General features: G+C 33.8%; 1 protein-coding gene across 2 annotated transcripts in view; it reads left to right on the forward strand.

Annotated features, from left to right (window-relative positions):
- The window catches only part of LOC111060425, a 33,061-nt gene extending 17,584 nt beyond the window's left edge, over positions 1 to 15,477 (forward strand). For both annotated transcript variants that reach the window (XM_039438471.1, XM_039438472.1), the window contains 2 exons: positions 11,005 to 11,206; positions 15,173 to 15,477. In XM_039438471.1, the coding sequence (XP_039294405.1) occupies positions 11,059 to 11,206; positions 15,173 to 15,243 (219 nt within the window). In that variant the 5' untranslated portion in view covers positions 11,005 to 11,058 and the 3' untranslated portion in view covers positions 15,244 to 15,477. The remainder of the gene's footprint in view (positions 1 to 11,004; positions 11,207 to 15,172) is intronic.
- The last annotated feature ends 9,140 nt before the right edge of the window (positions 15,478 to 24,617 follow it).

Genomic DNA, 24,617 nt, shown 5'->3' on the forward strand with positions numbered 1-24,617 from the left:
GATAATAATTCTATATAACTCTAAAATAATTAACAAAAAATGTAAGATGCATAATAATACATACACTAAACGAAAATAAAATGCCATTGGATATTATGATTTACAGGTATTAGTAGGTGTCAATCAAACGCTCAAATACTCCAGCAAAACAAGCAAAATAATATTGTTACTGTAAAACGATTATTGCAATTTTCCGATAAAAAAGTATTCACAACATCTACAAAAAGATTGTGGCTAAAAACATATCTATGTATTCTCATTCAACAGAGCAACAAGCCTGGACCTGAATGTACCCAAGGTTGCCGCAAAAATAACATCATTGGGCAGATCGTTCCAAAGTCTTGAGGCCGTGACCGTAAATGAGTTATTATACATAACTGTGCGGTGACGAGGTATTTGAAGGAAGTATTCATGCTGTCTCGTGTTCCTGCTGTGAATATGAGCCAGGAGTGTGAATCTTTCCTTCAAATACTGGGGACCTCTCCCCTTGACAATCAGCTGATAAACAAGACTCAACATGAAGTATTGTCTCCTCTCCTTCAACTTCATCCAATTTAACCTCCTGTAATATGGAGTGATGTGGTCATCCCTTCTCCCATCAAAAATAAACTGAATCGCATAGTTGAGCGATCGTTGTAATTTCAAATTCAGCTCCTCAGTAATGTCGTTATAAACGATGCTGCAGTAATCAATGATGGGAATTACCAAGCTCTGTACTAGTGAAACACGAAGGTGGGTTGGAAGGAAATTTTTCAGCCGTTTCAATTTGGTGCATAGTGGCAAACACTCGCTTTGTCAGTTCACAAATCTGATTTGACCAATTCATATTTTTATCAAGCTGTATGCCCAAGACTTTCACACAACTTTCAAAGTGCAGAGCATGATTGGCCAGCATTACTCGAGCAAGTGTATTAAAATCTATTTGGTTATACAACCGACCATAAGCGATAATGATGCTTTTGCATTTATTTGCATTGAGTCTCAAGCAGTGCGCATTAGCCCAAACAATCAAATTCTGAATGTTAACATTCATCGCGGCAATAGAGTCAGCAGCATTGTCGGAAGGAAAGTGATTGTAACACACAAGGTCATCAGCATAAATATGGTATGATATGTCATGAAAAATTTGAGGGAGATTATTCATATAAATAGAGAAGAGGAGGGGACCAAGTATTGTTCCTGAGGAATGCCTGCTACAACAGGTAACCACTCTGAAGTTTTGCTCCTCTCACACGTTGATACCTATTGCTTAGGTAGGATTCAAACCAGGGGAGACATGAAGAAGAAAAATTACATTGATTTGCAAGTTTATGTAGCAGAATTGAATGACAAACGTTATCAAAGGCTTTAGTGAAATCAAATGTGACAAGGAGAGAGAACATACGGTTGTCCATGGCATTACGAATGTCATCTGTTATTTTCAAAAGAGCTGTAGATGTACTATGCGATGAGCAATAGCCAGACTGATTTTGATCAAAGAAATTGAATGAATTCAGGTATGATGTCGTCTGCTCATGTACCACCCTCTCAAGCGCCTTAGAAATAGTGCAAACTATGCTGATAGGACGGAAGTTTTCAGGGGAGCAAGGACTACTTAATTTAGGGACGGGACATATTAAAGAGTGCTTCCAAAGTGAAGGAAAAACTCCCATTTGTAGGGAAAAGTTGAATATGTGTGTAATTGCTGGAAGGTTAATGGGTAATATAATTTTATAGAACGTTATTGGAATGCCATCAACACCTTTATTATTTTTCCTAATTGAAAGGATAATTGAGGAGATTTTCTCAGGAAGGATGTAAGCAAAGAAGAATTTTTCACATGGAAGTGTGTGATTGGTTTGGTTTATCATGGCATAGTTCAATAATTGGTGAGAAAATGAAGAGGGCGGCGACGGAGTGGAGAAGAACCTATTTAGTTGGTCCAAGGACACATTTACAGCTGTAGTTCTTGACTTCGGAGGGACAATCTCAACCTTCCGAACGTTCTTCCAGATATCTGAAGTAGATTGCTTACCATCAAATAGCCGATTATAATATTGGATTTTAGCTCTCCTACAAACTGAGCTCAACTGGTTTCTCAAAGTCTTATACCTTACAAAGTCTACACTGCAGCCGGTCCTCAAATGGTCGTGCCTAGCTTTGTCTCTCTCACGCCTCTGTCTCTTTGTCTCAAGTAGAGATATCTCCTTATTAAACCAAGGGCATGGTCTACGCTTGATCTTGAAGTCACGTTCCGGTGCATGTTGATCAAAAATTGACAAAACCATGGAGTTGAAAGCATTCACCTTATCATCAATATCATCCAAATGCACAATATCGTGCCAAGACTTTTCCACAGCATCAGCAAAGCAACGGTCCAGATCAATATCCCTCAGATTCCTGCCTTTACTATTTGAAGTATATCTGATGTTATGTTCAAGACTATAGATGATATAGATCAAATCATGAGCTGACATACTGAATGACATTTGATCATTCGATAGGACAAAATCTGGATCACTGACTATCGCAAGATCAAGCAACGTGTGGCAAGTCTCAGTATGGAAAGTGGGTGAACTATCGAGAATTGTCATATTCATCGACTCGAATAGGGACCTCACCTGCCTACTTTCAAATGTATCCTTCATCTGGTCTGCATTGAAATCCCCTAGAGTGATTAGATGCTGATACCTATGCATAACATTAACCAGGTCGCTTTCAAAGATCAACAATCTACCTGCTTTGGGAGGTTGATATACAACCACAACCAACAAGTTCTCTGAGCCAACCGTCACTTCAACCATCAGAAATTCAGGTGAACATGAGTATAATTGGGGCAACGATGCAACTACTTTGGCCGGAAACTGCGATCTAATGTACACAGCAACACCTCCGCCACCCTTACCGGTTCGGTCGTTCCTGAATAGGGTATACCCAGGGACTTCAAAATAGCTAGACGGAAGACTTGGCTTCAAAAACGTTTCACTTATGGCAATAACATCAATATTAACACGTGAGAGCATCAATTTGAACTCATCAAAGTGTGCCGGTAGAGATTGGGCATTGATATGACACATCTTTAGTGCGTTTGAATGATCACAAAAAATTGACTTCAGCTCGTTTATGAAATCAGACATATTGATAATTAAGAAACGAGAAAATTTATATATCAGTACAAAAAACCATATGCAATGACACTATGAATAGTTTTCTAATTGAACAATTTGAGAAAATAATAGTTTATTTGATAATTGAGTTATTTTAGAGATATAGAGGTTACATGACTATGAAGAGTCACTGATAAGTGATTAAAGTATTTTAAATGAAAAAATAAATGAAATAATATAAAAAAGAAATTGAGACAAGAAAGTTTATATTTATATGTAGTCTATGTATTTTACTACATATTCAGACTTGAACAAAGTGGAGCTCCCACTAAATATCTAATTGTACAAAGATATACAATCTGAGCTATTTCCGCAAATAAATTTGTGAGAAGCAAAATGCATTAGTTTTATGAGTACTAGACATTACTGTTGTTGTGATAATATGATAAAAAAAAGGTATGACAATTTTCAACGTTGAAAAAAAATTAAATATTTGAAAAATAAAAATACATTACACATGTGAGATCACTTCTTGAAACCTTCAAGCACTCTTCATTCTCTTGAATCATTGTAATACATCATGAACTCGAGATTCATATCAAACAAAATCAACGTTGAAGAGATAAGAAAAATTAAATAACATAAAGAAAAATGGAATAAACAAATATGAACATGTTGGAATACTTCTTGAAACTTTCAAGCATCCTTAAGTCATTCAAATTAAAGGTAAAGTAAAGGTAAAGTATAGTGAGTTTTATTAAAGCGTATGTGAGTGTTTCTGAAGAGTCCAAGTTTGAATATTGTTAAAATGGTGAGTGCCAAACTTTTGTTGTTTTTCTTATTAAGCTCATAATTTAATTTCATAGAATGACCGAGGCCCAAATTTAAATGCAGCAAGTTAGCAGGTTCCCAAAATGTATAGATTGAAAATTGAGTATGTCTTCTTGACCTGAATCGATTGCTGAATAACTTTGTTCTGTTTGAAATTTGACATGTTACCTGACTTTTATTAATTCGTTCTACCTATTCAGAGTGTGAAGTGGTAAATTGTAAATCCTTTATAGATGATACAGTGTTCTTCATGTTTATAAGAGCGGTTGCTAAAGTCCCTATTTTGCGAATAAATTCGCAAAAAGTTAAGGCCGTCTGGCTCGCAAAATTGCTGGGTTCAAACCGCAGCTCTAGCTCAGTGGTAGATACATAAACTTTCCAAATATAATCAATCACCACAGGGTTCAATGACTGGTGATCAATAATTCTTACCGCTGCTTCCGTGAAGTTCTTGAGGAATACCAATAAGGAAATCAGAAAGATAGTTGATGACTGATTATCAGTAACCATGTATACAATAGAGAATAATGAGGACCAACTATGGTTTTTCTAGTTGATCCTTAAAACGCTTGTCATGAATACAGGTATCCACCAATTTATCCTTCTGAAATTCCTTAGAACTTACAATGCCAGTTCTTGAAGTTCTTTGGATCCTTATATGATATAACTGGAACCTTATTAATATAATTATCAATATATTTTTTCTGTCAGACTAGTATGGCTAGCTCAGCAACTAAAATCGACAAGTCATGATTATGTTAATCTTACTCATGTTTCATACTATGTACATGGTTTTCATTCTGTATCATTATTTAATAAAAATAAAACAAGATTCCGGTTTCAAAAGCATTAAAGTTGCCAGGCTGGTCTGAACTATTCATGACTTTTTCAGTATGCATTATCCACTCAGCAGTTCTAATACACAGACATCACTACTTGGAATGGCATGACATTTTCTATTCTTTCAATTCCTATTATTACCATATTCAGATCAGCACAATGTTTATACTGTATGTTCATAATAGATTTTTCTGATTGTTTAAAAGAAATAGTCAATAATTGCTGGGAATTTAAAGTGATATTCAATGATTTGAACCTGATAAATTAGATTGTTGAATGACAATTGAAATTCAGTGAAGTTTACTGTACAACATTCCTTCTCCTTCTATTTTATTGGGTGATGAGTGGAGATGATTTATGATTTCATATTTGGATTCATCTTTTCATAGTTCAATATTTTTTTGGAAAACGAGAACTTTTGAAAATTGAAAATGTTTATGTTTAAACTTCTCAGGTGTTCAAAAACTTCTTGAAACCTTTGCCTGTCCCTTTGTGAGGCAGGAGTATTATTATCTTAGTACGTTTACTATATAATCATATGATAATGGAAAGCTATATTAAAAACAGCTATAACTCCCTTGTTTTCGGGTATTTTTGAAAATGGGACTTACTCTCTAGAGAATTTGGTGTCGCTGGATCCAAATCCGAAATCAGAAATCTTCTATCTATATTTTTAAGGAAGTTAGACTTTGAGAAAAAGTGATGAGTCATACTTTGAGCAAACGTCGGCGTAGTTGTTAGATCTGTCGGCTTATTCGTAAGATCCCCATGTGAAAGCACAGGAGAGCTGCAAAATATGAAATATGATCTTCCAGGAGCGAGGACTCTGCCGTGTGAAACTGGCCTAACTGGATTTAGAAGATCAATACGATATTGTGTTCTATCACAATTTAATCACAGAATGTTTAAGTGAAAACGTTGGGCGCAAACCTTCTGCCATGAGGAAACAAATAAATTTATGAAATGCTTGATAGCTTGAATAGTGATCTGATATTTGTTACACGTTTTTAGTCTAAGACATAAAATGTCTTAGACTAATTTTTAATGTTTCTTCAATCGGCAGGAAAACTTTGGTTTTCCAAAATTATCACACTCCCTTTTTTTGGTGTATTTTCAGAAATCAAGATAAATATCCTACCAAATTTCCTACACGAATACAGTGTAAGTTGTATTATAATAGCTACAGTACATACGTACTGTATAGTACAGTACCTGTTCGTTTTTACCGTATGATTATAATTATGATAATAGAAAGCTCTGTTAAAAACAGCCATAACTTCCTTGTTTTCGGATATTTTCGAAAACGGGACTTATGCTTTAAGGAATTTGGGGTCGCTGAATCCAAATCCGAAATCAGAATCTTTCTATCTTCATTCTCAAGAAAGATAGTTTTTGAGAAAAAGTGGTGACCGGAGAGACGTAGGAATCACCATGTGAAAGCGACGATTTGTCCGCTAGTATCTCGATGCAAGCCGGTTTCTGTTTGCCTCGAGGGGAAAAGACGTGACAAAAGGAGGTTCCTGGCTCGGGGTCACCATGTGAAAGACTCGATTTGACTCAATATACTTCGACAAAAAAACGTGAACACTGTTCAGTGTTCAAGTTGCACGTCTCCTATCGTGTGAAAGTAGCCATAGAGTTAGAGTTAGTAAGTAGTATCTAGTCTTAAGATTCATGAATTATTAAAAAAATAAAGTTAATAATTCATTTGATTTGAAGTCTCCTACATGTCTCCAAGTTCATAATTAAATTCAAATTCAAAATAATTTATTTCCTCCAATGCTTACTTAAAGATAGTAAATAAATATAACGATCTACTTTAGAACCATTCTGACAATCTTTGTTTGAATCAAAGAGAAAAGAAGTAAATCTTATCTATAAGTGATTGGTTTGAATAGTCTCAGTCTGGTCTGGATTGTCTCACCGGATGTATAAATTTTAATGATTTGTAAACAAACAACATTCCTAATTTTTCAATAAGCTCGATCACTACCAGCACACAATCATTAAAGCTCTGTCAATGGAACTATAATAAATTATTATTACGAGTAGATTTGAACAATGATTGCTTTTCTTTCTTGCCTTGTTCATTATTTTCTACTTGTATTCTCTTGATATTATTTTAATAACCAGACTGATATTATTGTGGTGAGATTGACAATGGTTTTAATAACCGAAACCGGTCTTTCTAATTATCAATGAATCTGCGTTTTTTGACAATTTCATAGTCTTTTTCATTTAATACTTTCAGTCTCGTTTGAATCGACAGTTGACTAAAACAACGTGGAACAAATATTGGGCGTACCACAGGCGAACTAATAAATCAATCCAAACAAAACATTTTTAGACAATTATTATCATGATGTTGATATGATAGCCTACATCAAATTAAAGGGAATTGAATCCTCTACAGCCCAACGTTCAGTACTTATTTTTTCAGTGCATTGTTGAGTAAAACGCCCTGAATGTGCAAAAAGTTGAAAAACTGTTAAAAGTGGATATCTCGAAAACTGAAGGAGATATCACATAACTCTAATGAACAAAACTTGTAGGGAATTTTTATCCTGCTTCATTTTTGTTCAGTTGGTCATGTCGTTGAAATGCATTGTTTCCCAAGATACATGTGTGTAAGCCGGAAATGGAAAAACAAAACTTTTAAACCACCCTCATTCCTCAAGCACAAGGGGTAGGGATGAGGACTTTTGAAATGGTTACCTTCTAACTAGTCAAAACAAAGCTGCGGAGTCAAATATTGTGTTCCAAACGTTCCTTCCAAATTTCCCTGGCAATTATTGATCAATTTTTGTTGAACTGAAGATTTTACACTCATTACCATAACGGCTCAACAACAATCGTGTAGGGAGATGCGTAAAATAGTGAAATGATACATGAAATTGGAGAGAATATGATGTTCTATGAGCTCATGATTAGCACGGATTTTTTCAATCAATCGTTAAAAAGATATAAGGCCAAAAAGATGAAAAATCAGAGCCGGAAGGGGTTTTCTTCGAAATGTCACACCTTCGGGAGCTCATACCTAGTAAACTGGGAAAGATATAGGAAAATTTTACAGATAAAACTTGTAGGCTAATTTGTTAGCTTTAATTTTGTATTCGACAAAAATATCCAAAAGGATATTGTTAGAGATATGTGCTAAAAACCAAAATATGGTACTTTCAAACCACCCCCACCCCCTTAGACCGGGGGTAGGTGTGAGCACTTTCAATATGTTCATCCCCTTACTATCCTCAAAAGAGCTGCGAGGTCGAAAACTGTGTTGTAAAATTTTCCCTCTATAATTTTTCGTTGACTGGACTACCTAGCTTAGCATCTGTTTCAAATAAAAAAGTTTCCTATCCACTAGTGGAGGGACTACTATAGTAAACTAGCAGGGTACCCGTGCTTCGCTATGAGAATTAAAAGAACAGATTATTTTTTAAAATATTTATAACCTAAATTCTACCAAAGTCGTTATAATCGTTTTTGAGATCCATCATACAAACAAAAATTGCATGCTGAATATAACTTGAATATTAAATTAATTATGGTCTCGTCACTGTCATAGAATTTTGTATGTGAAAAGGTGCTCTCCCTAGATGATTAGTTGCGTTGCTATCACCTCATTTTGAACAACACATTCGACACTGTTGAAATATATATTCAACTGAGTATTTAGAAAAGCAATTAAGTTAGCGATGACTTATGGTGTCATCCAGCTGCTCTTATGTACTCATCTTGACATCGGGGCCTGTTTCATAAAAATTTAGAAATCCTGTATTACAGGAACAGCTGATTTTATCGGCTATATTGAGCATGTAATTGGAATGGTGATTCTCCTGTATTACAGGACTTGTAACTTTTATGAAACAGGGCCCAGGGAATATTTTTATTGAATCATGCAATGTTTTCAAATTATATTGCTAAAAAATTTATAATCACAGCTGTTAATTTTCTCTCTTCCTCTCTTTAGTTTTCAACTAACGATGGAAATTTCTGTTTCAATCAGCTGCCACTTGGATGATCAATTTTTCCTCTCAAGTTATCTCCGAGATGAGACTCAGCTCAAATTTTTATATCACGGACCTACTATTTGCTAGGAGCATCTTATGATCTGCCCTCTATCGCATATATATTGGCAATAGATGAAGAAATTAGGCCACAGCTTGGCATACAAATTAATGAGTCTAATCATTTGAATAATAATTAATTGATGTGTTGAAAGTGCTCTATAGAATAGTAGACTAATTGCAGCAAATTTTTGGAATATTGGGAGGGGGGGGCTTAAGAGTTGACCTCGATTTTATCCATTGGCAATTAATATTTCTCGTTGACAGTTATCAAATTAGCAGTGATCATGTTATTTTTGCTTGATACAATTGAAAATTGAATTCCAAATCAAGTTTATTTGGAATTTGTTGACTCTGGTATCCATGGATCTCTCGCGTATTCTGGAATTTCTGGCATAGCCTATCGCTTAAGCTGGTTTACACCAAAGTTATTAACAAAATGTTAATAACTTAATTCTTATAGATTCTATTAGATTGAATGAAACTTGACAAACATATATGTTAATGAAATTTTTACATTCTGTTAATAACTTTGGTGTAAACGCAGCAGCTTTACTGTTCCTTTCACTTATTCAAAAGTGTAAAAGCAGCCAATCCACTGATTCTTTCTTCCATGGAAATCCATTTATATATAAGAGTCCATTCATAATACAATTTAGTATTATGTTCCAGGGAGTAAAGCAATCTCTTTAGACAGGAGGTGGAGGAAAATACTTTTTCCTACAGTTACGTTGAAAAGTGGCCATTGCTGCACTGATTACAGAACGCAAAGAATCACTTTTCTGCTCTAGTGCGAGAAAAATTTTTCTGCACTCCAGATTTGCAACATGGCAACGCAAAATAATTAGTAGGTTATATGAAGCAACAGTGCAGCAAAATCAAAATGAAGTTGGTAACAGTGACTGGGCTGCTATAGTGAGCAGAGGTGCAACGAAGCACACCGAGCAAATTATTATTTATATATATTATAACCAAGGACAACGAGGACTTTAGGATTTTAGGATTAAGGTTTTTATCAATAATAAAATTACACAGAAAAACATTTGATGGATTTCAGGCAATTTTACCCATAATTACCCACTTTTCATATTCAATGGTAACTGTAGGAAAAACTTAATGTGAAATACGTGCACAAAGTTCCTCTGCTGCACTCAAGAAACCATTCCGTCCTCGCCTATGGCTCAGGCGTAAACGTTTCTTTCGGTGCAGCAAACTGTCACTTTGCGCACTAGTTGCACAAATAACTATTTTGCCCCACTTGGATGTAATGAGCTGTTTTTCATGCGTCATATGGAGGCCAAAAGTGATTGTTTTCTGAACAGGCCGGTAGAATTTTTACGGCCCTAGGGCTGTAAAATAACCTTGAAGTCAGCTGATTCTAATTTGATGTGAACATGTTTACAAAATAGTTTATGAAACGGAATCAGTTTATGCTTCTAGAAATTGAATAAAGTATTTTGCAATAAGATACTAAAATTTTATTTGGATGAATGAAATACAAATAAGATATTATAAACTATTCAAATTCAATTTTCAGAGTAGGATAGAACTTCTAACCTAAACTTCCAAAGTCGACAACAACAAGCATTGTTGACGTTGACATTCAGATTGGCCAAATTTCAAGTGTGCTAAAACAGCTGATCAAAAAACTTTTCATTATTTGTGTTTATTATTCAATAATAATTGAAACATTTATGATAATATCATCTTATGGTCATTTGAAAGAATAAAAAAGTATAAACCCAACCTCCCACATAATTGAACATAATCTTTTAGGTTATTTAGATAATTCAGAATAAAAAATGAAAATACTTGGACAATTTCCTGATATTCAGATTACCTCAGATTTGCTAGAGCTATGGCCTTCCACTTTTGCTTTTGCAAGTGCTTAATAAACAATTATTCTCATATAGGCCTATATATTGTTTATTTTTCTGTGTGGCGAAAAATAGCGTTCACACCACGGGCAAAAATGTTTTTCCGGCTCTCAATCTTTTCTAGACCTCGGCCTACGGCCTCGGACTTGAAAACCGATTTCGAGCTGGAAAAGACTCATTTTCGGCCCTAGGTGCGAAATATACTATTTCAAAACTATTTAAAAAACGTATCAGCCCTGGATTTGTTTATTTATTCATTCCAAATATTATTCCTTTGAATTTCCATCCATTTATTATTTGCAGAAGAATTCCATTTTCTACCGAATAAAAGCAATTTATGACGGTACAATTGGAGTGATGCAAATTACTTACCCAGATGATGAAGGAGTAGAAGTGAAGGCAATGAGAATACAGCAGGGAGTCACGGATGGGAACACAGCCCAAATAACATTCACTTACTACAGAACTTATGAAAATGATGCAAAAGACGAAGTCAAACTAGCCGGTGAGTAAACAATATATCTAGATCCATCCTCCTACACTGAGGCTCGGTTGCATTAAAGCTTGCTTAATTTCAATCATGATTCAATTCCACGAGAACCAACCTGAGAAGGTTTTTCTGTGCTGAGGCTTCTCTGATTGGCTCTCGTGGCATTTTATCAGGATTTAGGGCCGGTTTCCGAGCTCGGGATTTAGCTAAGTTCTAGACTTCAAACAGCTGGAATCAGAAAATTGGCTTTCCAAAACGTTGCGTAGGCCTAGTCGCAGTTTTTATGACACTAGTCACAGTTTTAATTTTCTCATTTCTATAATCGGGAACGTTTTTCCTAGACAAAATTGAACACTCCTAAATAATTCAAAATAGCTGGAACTTTACACTATTTCCTCTCTATCTTATTTTGTGTTAGATTCTCCAGTTTTTCGAAATTTAATTCAAACGTGACTATATGACAATGACTACAACTACGCCCTGTTTTGGAAAGCCAATTTCCTGACTCCAGCTGTTTAAAGTCTACAACTCAGCCAAATCCCGAACTCGGAAAACGGCCCTAAAAGTTAACAGCCTTGTGCAACCAAGTGTGAGACTTACGTTTCAAAGTTATAGGACGGCTTTGTCACTTTTCTGCATCTATCCCAAATAAAGAGGATAATCCAATTCCTAACGTTGTCATTAGCAACTACGTGCTTATTAACTGAGAAAACTGTTGGATTCATTGGGAGAATTGATAGGACCAATTCAGTTGTACTAATCGAATGACATATAGTTGAACTTTTTCCGATGAGTGGTTACAGAGATAATTGATTTCCCGCGATTACCTTCATTTTCAACTTTGAGGTTGGCTGTGGGTGGGGGGGGTTTCCTTGGGAATCCCTCCAGGGGGATTCCTTGGAACTTTCGAGAAAAAGAACACTCTTTTTCTACCAATGGTGAGATATTTTACTTTTATCTACTTTTCGGACCAAAAAACCTCTATCTGGGCTATATACTATAATCTCTTGATGAGAATATGAGCTTTCAATTCGAACAAAGTTATGTTGATAATAATATGGGTAAGGTTTTTATTGGTGGGGGTAGCAATAGACCATTGTTATTGAGCTTCAATTCTGTGATATCATACAATTTCCCTCCACAATTATTTATTATTTATTTATTTATTTACAACAATATGGGAGCACACGGGAAAACCCAAAAATTGCTCCCCAATCAAAAAAATTACAATAAGCACTTTACAAAAAAACTTAAAAATAGAGAGAAAGACATAAGGAAAAAACTATTTCATATTTGTGAAGAGAAAAAAAATGTGATGAGAATCTAAATATACTGAAAACTTAATATACTAAATACTAGATACTATACTATTATTATACTGTACTAGAAATCATTTACAATATGAGAAAATAATGAGAGGAGAATCAAGAAAATACAAATAACATTCCAATAATGAGATAAATGATAACAGAACTAAGAATGAAAGGAAGTCATCTACTAAATATGGTACTCTATGTAAGTTGATGAGGTCTAGCGTGGGAAAAATAGGTGTCACATTGGGTGGAGCCGCTTACATGCCTTCTTGAACTGACTGGGATTCATATGAAAAAGGTCTAGGTGAAAACTATGGTAATTATAAAGATTCATCAAGCGGTTGATTGGAGAATTGAAGTGACTAGAAAGTTAGAAATCTGAAGCCGGAACGCCGTGAAACTGAAGACACATATATATTCAGCAATGAAAGGAGGTAGGTTGATTGGACACGGTTGTTCAATATTTAATATAGGAACAAAAGCAATTTACAGCTCCTAGATGCTTCCAGGGATTGAATATCGAATATGGCTCTTAGGTTAGCTGTGGGAAAATTGAAAGGACAGAACATTTTAAAACGCTTGAAATATACAAACCTTAGAAATTTACTTTGAATTCTTTCTAATTCCAGCTCATGAGAGGCGAGATATGGATGCCATACTTCAGAGCAGTAGTTTAATTAATTAGTACAGAAACTATAAGGAATTTAAATAAAATTCCAACTCATTTGTATTCATGTTGTTAATCTCCATATGCCAACGTTTTTAATTACGCTGGTTGATGCTTCTCTTCAAAAATTACATCATCATGCTAAATTTCCAAAATAAGGAAAACTAAGAGAAGAAAGTAATTATTAAAAATTGTCCATCTGTGGGAGAACTATGAAGATGAACCATGCGAATTTTCAAGTCAATATCTGTTAACATTCTTGAGATGTTAATGAGCAGAGAACAGGAAAAATTCTTGTTTTCCAGCTTGCTTAGTGCATGTGAAGTAGAATCTTAAGCCATCTATGAGCCTGTCATACTTCTGTCTTTTGTCATAAGGCTGTCATACTTCAGCCAAGACCGTCAATTTAACGTGCCCATCCTATAACAAAAGTTATGTTTAAACTACATATCAAACATGTTACACATTACACATCACTGGCTTAACATCCATTCGAGATTCAAAAATTTTTGATCATTATATTAGATCAGATATACCGGGATGATTTTGATAATAGCTATATAGAGTGTCCCATGAAATGTGTAACAGCCAAAGACTACAGATTCCATATGTAATTTGCAACAAAAAATGTCTATAGTGGGGTCAAAATTATAATGGCAGTGGAGAAAGATAGGAGAAAAGCGATGCCGATTCTCTGCCTTTTCAATGCCTTCTATAGACGGTAGCTGATACAGGTTTATTGATGTAATATTAACAGTTCATTCCCGTTTAAAATAACCAATTATATTTTATTAAGCAAGAAATTATATTTTTCAATAATTTCATAATTAAGATGAAATATTTTGTTGATTAATTATTAATTCTATCTACATTGTGAAAAGACGATCTGGCAACAGAGCAAAGTGAGAAAGAGATAGTGCTATCCACTTTGTTGAATGATAGACAAGGATAGGACTTCCATTGCTAATCAAACACTGCCATTATAATGTTGACCTCACTATAGTTAAATTTTCTTATTTAGACCTTAGTTTTCTAGATATATAGATTATTTTGATATTTTCGAAAATCGTCAATAACTTGAGAACTATCAGTCAAGATCTAAGTCTAAGTTTAAGGTTAGAAAGAGGAAGATATTTCCAATTAGAATCACATACTTCTTTGTTGAACGTTTTTGAACCTCTCGTTTGCATTCAAACTGTTAATTTTGCTTTGAACTTGTCAAATGTACTTTTTTAACTTTCAGCACTCATGAAAACTTGAAGAACGTCAATAAAAGGAACAAATCATATGAATCTCATTAACATTTTCTTCCTTTCTTCAACCATCTTCTTAAAATTCGATTTACACTGAAAGTTTTCTAGTTATAGACATTTTTTCAAAAACTCAATGCATCTCGAAACTAAGGTCAATATAAAAACATTCTACTCAACATGTTTTGTTGCAAATTCCATGTGTAATCAACTGTCTCCGGCTGTTACCCCTTTCACTCTGTATACTGTAGAAGGTGGTGGAAGAAGAGAAGTGGCAATAATTGCTTCCTATCATTCTGACTGACTTTGTAATGTGATATAGACGATATTTTAAAATAATAGTATATTATCTATTTATGTAATTATTTATTCATTCATTTATCTATTTATTTATTATAGATTTTTGATAGATATTTTGGTAGATTTTTTGACTTTGTGAATAGATGATTCTTATCTACAATATATTAGTTATGGGATAGCTATAGGAATAATTTAATATTAGATTATACTGACATGTCACCTGTCATTTGAGTGAAACTCAAATTTTGACTATTTGTGAATAAATAAATTTATTTATATTTATTTATTTATTCATTCATTTATTTATTTATTGAGAATAAATTATCATCAAATAATATCATGGTTAACAGTTATGCAGTCCCTGTTGGATGAAAAGTTTTTAGTCTCACAGCATTCAATTGATTTTTTCGAATTTAAAGTTTTGAGTAACATTCATATCTTCAATTTTCAGATGACGCTGACGTGACGCTAGTCACTGGGACTTTGAGAAACAGAATAGGAAACTTCCTCAAAGGTAAATGAACACACGAAAGTGATTCGGAGCTCATTCGTGATTACATAATTCCATTTATGAGTTTTGAACTTTCAATTTATTAATATACAACAGAATACAGTATCTATTTTATACACTAATTATTATTAGTTTCAGAAACTTCTGGATGTAATTAAAATATAATACAATTTACAAATGATAGATGATTAGAGATTAAACTTGTGAGATGTAATCGATATTAAAACTGATGGATGAAAAAGAAATGGTGTACATTATTGTGCCAGGTAACTGTAATATAGATCATGCGATCCCTCTCCATAATGGCAGTTTTATAGGAGCGACATTGAGTGTAGGAGACCCATAATAATAAATAAGAGGACGAATGTTTATGATTTGAAGGTAATTCATCAAAACTTGGATGGTCTATACCACAAGATTAATATTTTAGAAATTTTGATTGAAGATGAAAGTCCTGATGTTTTGCACATTACTGAAGATGTGTTGAAATAAATTTTATAAAATTTAAAAATATGACTCTGTCCTGTAGCTATTGTAGGTGTGGTTTGAGAAAAAGGGGTGTTGCTATTCTTATCAAGAACGCTGGTAACACCCGTCCTGTCCCCAAACCTATGGATTGGGGTACACTTAAGATTTAATTCACGAAAACGTCGACAACCCCAAAAGTAAGTCTTTAATTTGCACTAACCTTGGAACTGGCGAGAAAGTGGACTGAATCTCGTGTGTAGAAGTTACTGCTGACAATATCCTGTCTTTATGCGTAGGCCTATATGATATTGTACATATATCACAAAACGAAACAAGGTAATTGCGTTCAGCTCGAACGCCACGGAAACAGGAGAAACGAAACGAAAACGATGTTGACTTCTCGAGCACTATTCTTGAAGTGCTGGTGTGGAAGATAAACGGGAGGATGAAGGAGGGGTGAGGGAGAGAGGTTATCTTGCCTCTTTGGAAGAGGGGGAAGGGGAGGAAAGCACAAACCAAATCAACCCGCAATCAAGGCTGCCGATCCTCCGTGAATCCACCAAACGCTTTGCTGGGCCTGGGCTTATTGGGAGACAGATTGACGGTGATGGGTGGCATTGAGATGTACGGTGTGAAGTTGGATTTTTGAGAAAAATTTGGATTTTCGATTTGTGGTGTATATAAACCTCCTAGTGGAGATATTAACTTGTTTTTTTGATAAATTCTCTCTATTGACTGAACGGATAACTCATAAATGTAAGACTGGAATGTAAAATTACTTTAGCAGGTAACTTCAACATTAAATATCGGGGGACCGAGCTTCGCTCTGGAGAAAATGTATTACGAAAGAGGAGATAATAATATATTTATAGTTTATACAGAAAGGTTCTATCCAATCACAGTGGATTGAGATTGAGATTCCCAGCGGAATACAAAAATCTCTCTCACAAAGGCCCTGTCGCACAAAAGCCGGTTAAATTTTAATCTTGATTAATTTCACGTGAACCAAATCAGAGAAGACCATTCTGAAAATACAGCTTCTCTGATTGGTTCTCCTGGAGTTAATCAGTATTAAAATTTAACCGGCTTTGGTGCAACCGGCTTGAGTACCTGACTTAATGAATGCAGTAGTTCACAGCTGAATCATAATTTTCTCACAGTCCCACACACATGCACTCGTTCACTCACTCCCATCGACAGACAATGAAATCATCAGCTGTTTTCCCAAGGATCAATAATTATTATCCTTTTTTGTCCTTCAGAGAGTTTTCCTCAGGGATGAGATGTAGTGCAATCGAGTTCTTATATCATAGACCTACTATGTTTCAAATTTCGTGGAAATCGTTAGAGCCGTTTTCGAGATCCGTTGGACATACCTAGATACATAAATAGATTCATACAGAAATTTCTCACTTAATATAATAGGATGTTCTGAATAATACAACTGAATTCTAGTTCTTGTTTTGAAGCAATTCAGTTTACACTATACAATCTCTGAGTCAACAAGAGTCAGGCCTGAGTACAAGACTGAAATAGATAATGACTAAAATAGAGGATTATAGTGTTGTAAGTCATCGGGTCTACATACATTTTTGTCCGATCATTCTGCACAAGTTTTCCCCACGTCTTTCGTTCTTAATAGACAGGCAGTTAATGGGAAGGAGAATCAGTAAGGTTCCTGTTCTCAATTTATCCATTTCAAATTTATAGAGCCGGTTTCCGAGCTCGAGATTTACCTAAGCTCTAGACTTCAAATTGGAAAATTGGCTTTCCAAAATAGGGCTTGATTGCAGTTTTCTTGATAATTTTATTTTCTCATTTCTATAATTGGAAACGGTTTTCCTTCACGAAATGAAACATTCCTAAATTATTAAAAATTGCATATACCAGCAAAATACTAATCATCAAACCCCACTAAAAATTCTACATACACCCCAGTATCCATTTCAAATAATAATTAATCATATCAAAGTTTATAAAGAAAAACAGTTTTAAAATTTAGAAAAAAGACATCAATTTAATATTCAATTTTAGAAGAGATTCAAACTTCAACTCATTACAATTAATAATATGACAAAACTTTTACATTCAATAAAATCATCATTATTCAAATTAACTTTCATTTATCTTGATCATTTCATATTTATGGTGACACAATTCATTAATACTTTCAAATTTTGAAGTTTTTATTATTATAACAAAAGAATTTATACATCAGATTAAATTTCAACATTTTCTAAATTGAACCATCCATTTTTCAAATAATTTATGAATTTGAAGACTGTATAATAACTACAAACCATTTCAACAATATAAAGAAAATCAAGATGGATAATGGGTATGGTAAATAAGTTCCCTAAAAAATGCAAATGAGAGAAGAAGGAAAAATGGGTAAATAAATTCCCTAAAACAATATACACATGAAATTGATACACTTCACATAAGTGATACATGATTAAAAATTATGTCACAAGCACACAATTATTTACACTACAATAGATAGATTTTAGAAAAGTTTAGTTTCATCAACAATTATTAAAGATTGGGAAAATAAGCTACAATATCAACTTCTAATATTATTTTAGAAGAATACAAATTTAAATTTACAAATTCAAATGACTATGGACAAGATTGGTTAAGATATGCAGAATAGAAGAAATTTACTGAATACTACACAAAGACAGGGAAGAATCGAAATTTGAAAATATTTAGGGCCAAGAAAATAGGCTACAGGAAAGAACAAAGATACAATTATGGACTCTTACCATACATAGTATTTACGGTCATTGCTATTCTGAATCCCGGCATGACACAGGATTCCTATTCATAACATAGTGCCGGGGAATACCCTTTCATCATGTGATTCACTTTCATCATATCAGTAAACAACTTGAAACAACCTTTGAATACTAACACATCAATGGTGACTTAGTGCTTTGTTTTTTTCAAGAACATGATTTTATTCATGGGTTCATTTGTTTCAACAAAGCCATTTTGCTTACAAAAGTCAGTCATGTTCACTAGATAATGCTTTGCATACACCTTTTCAATTTTCAGTTGAAAGTTGAATTCATCAACTTGATACAAAGCAAGATTCATTTTGTTTACATTGTTCCTAACCTCTACAGAAACCTGTCTCATGTAAACATTCACTTCATTTACTGTTTTCCTAACCTTCAATTTGGCAATACTACTTTCTTTACTGTTGACTTTCAATAAAGACAACTCCCTACCTACTACTTTACTCAATTCTACTATCTCACTATAGGATTTAATTTTTCAATAACAGTAGCTAGGCATACCTTTTTTGAAACTTGAAATAATTGATCTTGTATCTCAAAAAAATACTTATCTATCGTTTACAGGTTTCAAAACAGGCTTATGGCTTTCAACATTAAACGAGAAATTCAACACTAAATGAAAAGAAAAATTGAAATCTATATTTCACGTATGTTCAATAAAATCAATAAACTTTACAGGAACATTCAGATCACAAATAACACATCTTAAATTTCAATTATTTAGGAAAATTTCAACAGAAGCCAACACTCCTAACATAAGCCAGCCATTAAAAATTTTGAGAGAGTTCAGAACAAGTAGCTTTTCTGGTGAAGCCAAGACCAAAGACCTTGAAGAGATATCTTTAGGGATATGCATCTTTGAGATGCATCTAAAGAGATGCATCTTTAAGGTCTTTGGCCAAGACATATCATCATCGATTGCCAATTAGCAAAGAACACAAGTCTACAAACATTATATCTATTGTTTTCAATAAAACTTTATTTTTAAAGTTATTTTAAATTTAATTAACCTTTATGCTGTTTAGAATTATCTGTTTATTCAGAAATAGAACTCTGTTACAGTGACACGGTGGGATGTTCAACACTAGTATATATGATAAATTCCCTGTGAAAAGTTAAGTCTGTATATCAATTACACCGATATTTGCTATCAAGTTTTATTAATATTTTGAATATCGAATTGAAGATTCAATTTTAATTGAGAAAGAATGTAATATTTCAATATTATAAATGAATGACTGTTTGTGTTAGTTTGTTTGTTCCTTAGTTATAGAATCATAAACTACTGGACAGAACAGAATTAAACTTTGGGACTATTTTGTGTGAATATTGGGGATAGTTTCTGACCAGAAATTTTTATAGGGGGGCTAATGATTATATATTAATCCATTTTACAGACCTATGTTTTCGAAACTGTTGGCTAACATAGAATGGGAAGATTATCATGAGTCAAGATCATGTTGTCATAATATGATTTATCATCTGAACTTACCAGCTGTAATAAACACGTCACTCTGTTATAAAATTGTTTACTGGTATTAGAACGGTAGTTTTAAGCACATAGGGAGTCTGTATTGAGATGGGATGTATTGATTGTGAGATAAATTTCATGATTCACCAAATAAAGTTAATTTTGGATGTTCAGAGAAATTATTTATGCAAATTGAAAATTTGTTCCTTGTTTTGACACATGGTATATAAACTTCATCTCTTCTCTCCATTGATGAAATCATGTAATATTCGAGGAAAAATTAAAAAAAAAATTCTCCCTAAGTTTTAATTTATATCTTTCATATTTTTTCAGCAAACTATATCCATTGAGAAAAAAATGTTTCTGTGAACTAACAGAAATGAATTGACCATATGATTTTGACTTGGAAATTTTTGAAACAGATAATCACAATATCAGGTTAAAATAAAAACATAAAAGGCAAGCGTGTGTAAAAGACTTTGTTTTTTCCTGTTTCCCTAGCAACGAATTCGAATATAATGAAACCTATTCGTGTCGAGGGGGCGTTCGGTGCTATGTGGTTACTATTCGGTACCAAATTCAAACCGAATCATCGTTTCACACTTATCGGAATTGGCCGAAAACAAACGAACCGAAAGTGTGTGAAAGTAACCTCTTGCTAGCAACGAATTGAAACCTGATGGAATTTATTAGAGTCAAGTGGGCGTTCGGTTTTATGCGGTTTCTATTCGGTACCGAATTCAAACCGAATTACCGTTTCACACTTATCAGAATTTGCCGAAAACGAAACAAACCGAATGAATGTGAAACTAGCCTTATAGATCAATGTAATTTTTAACAGAAGAACAATGAATAATGAAGGAATAATAGATATGTTATATTATTATCCACAATATTAATTCTTATACACTTATACATGAGCAGTAAACTGAATGATAGCTATATCTAGAAATCTTGTAATATTACGTTTTTTCTCAATAAAAATCAAATCTTCAACTCAATATTCAAAATATCAATATAACTTGATAGTAAATATTGGTGTAATCGATATGTTGACTTAAAATTTAACCGGAAATTTATCAGATACACTAGTGTTGAATAACCTACAGTGCCTAGTAATAAAGTTCTATTTCTGAAGTAACAAATGATTCTAAACAGGTTGTATAGTCATTATTTCTCATCCCATCCTCTCCTTTCCGTGGGCCTCCTACTCATTTGTATAAGTCTCCTCAATGGTCCCTGAGGAGTGAAGATATTTTCCTTTTTTTCCTAGTTTCCCTAGTAGGGTTCGTTATAGGTGTTTTTTTTTTTTTTTTTTTTGTTATTGGAAGTTCTTCCAAGGTGGGCGGAATATTCAGACGTTATATCAATGTTCTCCTTTGTTGTCTGGCGTTGTGTGGTGGAGGGGGCAATTGAAGGGTGATGCGCATAGCATAATGGTCCAGTTGCCGACTGCCAGCCAATCGAACAGCTCACTTCTCGTAATGTCGATTTTTTGCAAAGTGATCTATTAATTTATTGTGACAAGTCTCGTCTCGTATTGATCTGGACCCGGGATCCTAGAAGCAAGGAGGATTTGGACATGAAGGTAGGCCTATGTTATTGTGTCACTTGCCATTTAAATTGTTCAACTTGCTACCCGACACCAGACAACCCCAAAAAGTTATTGATGTAATTGATACAGTTCACAAACCAGAGTGCTGTTTGAGCCAGCCTCTGTCGAATAAACAACATAAAAGTTGAATAAATTCAAAACAGTTTTGAAATAAAGTTTTATTGAGAATTATAAATGTAATTTGTAAACTTGTATTCTTCATTCCTGAGGTTGGCAATTAATGACGTGTTTAAGGCATCACTTGGAATGTTCAGGTGCTTCCCAAGTAGCAAAACAATATTGTGTGGATATTGGAAGGAATGTTTTTACAATATTGTTTAATATATTGTTAATGTTGGTCGATGTTTTGAAAATACTCTGACAATATCTTTATGAAACCTTTAAAAATTTTTTGAAGATATTTTAGCAATGTTGTTTTATGTTTGCTAAGATATTTTGACAAAATATTGGAAAATGTTGACACAATATTGGAAAATATTTTTTTTTAATATTGTCTCAATATTGTGACAAAAATTATCACAACATTGTTCAATGTATTGGAAATGTTGGTCAATGTTGTCAGAATACTCTGACAATATCTTTATGAAACCTTCAATATTTTTTCTAAGATATTAGAAAATATTGGTGGATGTTGGGAAGATATTTTCCTAAAATATTTAAATATATTAACACAATATTGATAGAGTGTTGAACCGAATATTTTCACAAAATATTGTGGAAAAATTATCCCATAATATTGTGAGGAAATTATTCCACAGTATTGTGAGAACATTATTCCACAATTTTGTAAAAAAGTTATGGGCACTATTTTACAATATTGTGAGAACATAAGGGTACAGAGTTGTAGGCTACTATGTGCAAGCTTGCTCAAATAAGCACTTTCAAGCTGGTAGCGCCAACTTACAGGTGAAATCGATTTTTTTTCAAATGGATGAAACATGTTATGATGTGTCCAGAGAGAATTGAACTAATTCAGCATTATTCCTGGATTCTATTTTCTCAGTGCATGTCAGTGGTGTCATTTTCTCAGTGGTCTTTCTATGCATGTTACCAGATTCTGTTTTTTTACCTGTAAGTTTCCACTACTAGTTTGAAAGCACTTATTTGAGCAAACTTGCTCATAGTGTAACTGTACCCTCATTTCACTATTTTTAAAAATATATTATAAGTAAATTCCTGCAATTTTGTGAAGTTCAATTGATATTTTTAACAATATAGAGATTTCAGGGATTGATTATTTAATTAAAAATCGTAATTATAATAAATTACTAATTTATTAATTATGATGAGAGTAATTTAAACGAGTAGACACGTTTCATGAAAATTTTTGTCAATACCATATTCTGATCTATCCAGTGGCGTAACGTTTCCAAACCGGGCCCCCCCCCCGCAAAAAAATCCGGGCCCCTCTTCTAAAATCGTACCACCTTTCTCCAGCCCACTTCTCCCTCAATCCCAAGCATCAAACTGTAATGTGAAAGTACATCTTTCATAGCTTTCATATCTTCGTTGAAAAATAAAACTTGTTCTCGATTGAATTCTACAATTCAAGTTGAGAATTATGTTTTAAGCTACAAATATAGAATCCAACCTTTAGAGCTAGAAAGAGTTAGTAAGTAGTATCTAGTCTTATGATTCATGAATTATTAAAATAGTAAAGATAATATTTTATAAAAACATTTGATTTGATGTCTCCTACATGCCTCCAAGTTCATAGTTAAATTCAAATTCAAAATAATTTCTTTCCTCCAATGCTTACTTAAAGATAGAAAAAAAATATAACGATTTACTTTAGAACCATTCTGACAATCTTTGTTTGAATCAGAGAGAAAAGAAGTAAATCTTATCTATAAGTAAGTGGTTTGAATAGTCTCAGTCTGGTCTGGATTGTCTCACCGGATGTATAAATTTTAATTATTTGTAAACAAACAACATTCCTAATTTTTCAATAAGCTCGATCACTACCAGCACACAATCATTGAAGCTCTGTCAATGGAACTATAATAAATTATTATTACGAGTAGATTTGAACAATGATTGTTTTTCTTTCTTGCCTTATACATTATTTTCTACTTGTATTCTCTTGATATTATTTTAATAACCAGACTGATAACATTGTTCTATTGCATATTTCTTCTTACACAATGAATGAAACCTGTCATTTTCCACAATAAAGCTTTTTTAACAAAAGTTACTTCCATTATTATTTAATTTTCCTTTTTAAAGTATGCAATACATAATTATCATTTCGGGCCCTTACCCGGGCCCCCTAGACCGGGTAATTTGATTTTTTCAGAAAACCTATATTAGCCTACATATTATCCGGGCCCCCTAGGGACCCAGGCCCCCCACGCGCCGCGGGGGCAGCGGGGGTGTAAGTTACGCCACTGGATCTATCCAAGTATATACCCCTTCGTGAGGTTCATCTTCACAATATTATTGTTGATTGTGGTTGTAGCTGGTGTTGAGCAGAAACGTTGAAAAATGGTTGGAATTATCATAGAGAAAAATAACATAAGTTGACATAACTTTTTTTATGATTCCTCTATAGAATTATAGCGTTATTGGTGGGTAATAATAGCGTAGCCTACCTACTTGAAATTTGCAGTCAAAGCAAATACAATAGAGTTGATTCTATTGCATGTTTCATGCTATCAGAACAACGAGCCATTAGAATAATTATTGTGATGAGGGCTGCTTGGTTGGATTGATCACTGTAAACTATTGTTTGTACATTTACGAGTGAAGACGGTCTACAGCCTGCACCTACATTTATACGAGTGCTAGGTTTCGGTTAGATAGAATATTAATTTGTACACCAGGGCCAATCTGGTTCACAGTCATGCTACACGGGGAAATGGAAACATAATCCTGCCCAGGGTGAGATTGAAAAGATCCAGGAAAAGCTTTCCCATATCTGGCATTAGATTTTTCAATAGGATACCTGATGAAATAAGAGAGCTGCCTCTGGTGAGCTTCAAAAAGCGGGTCAAGTCATGGCTGGTCGCCAACCAATTCTATTCCATTCAT

This window comes from Nilaparvata lugens, chromosome 11 (assembly GCF_014356525.2).
Source record: "Nilaparvata lugens isolate BPH chromosome 11, ASM1435652v1, whole genome shotgun sequence".
Lineage (NCBI taxonomy): Eukaryota > Metazoa > Arthropoda > Insecta > Hemiptera > Delphacidae > Nilaparvata > Nilaparvata lugens.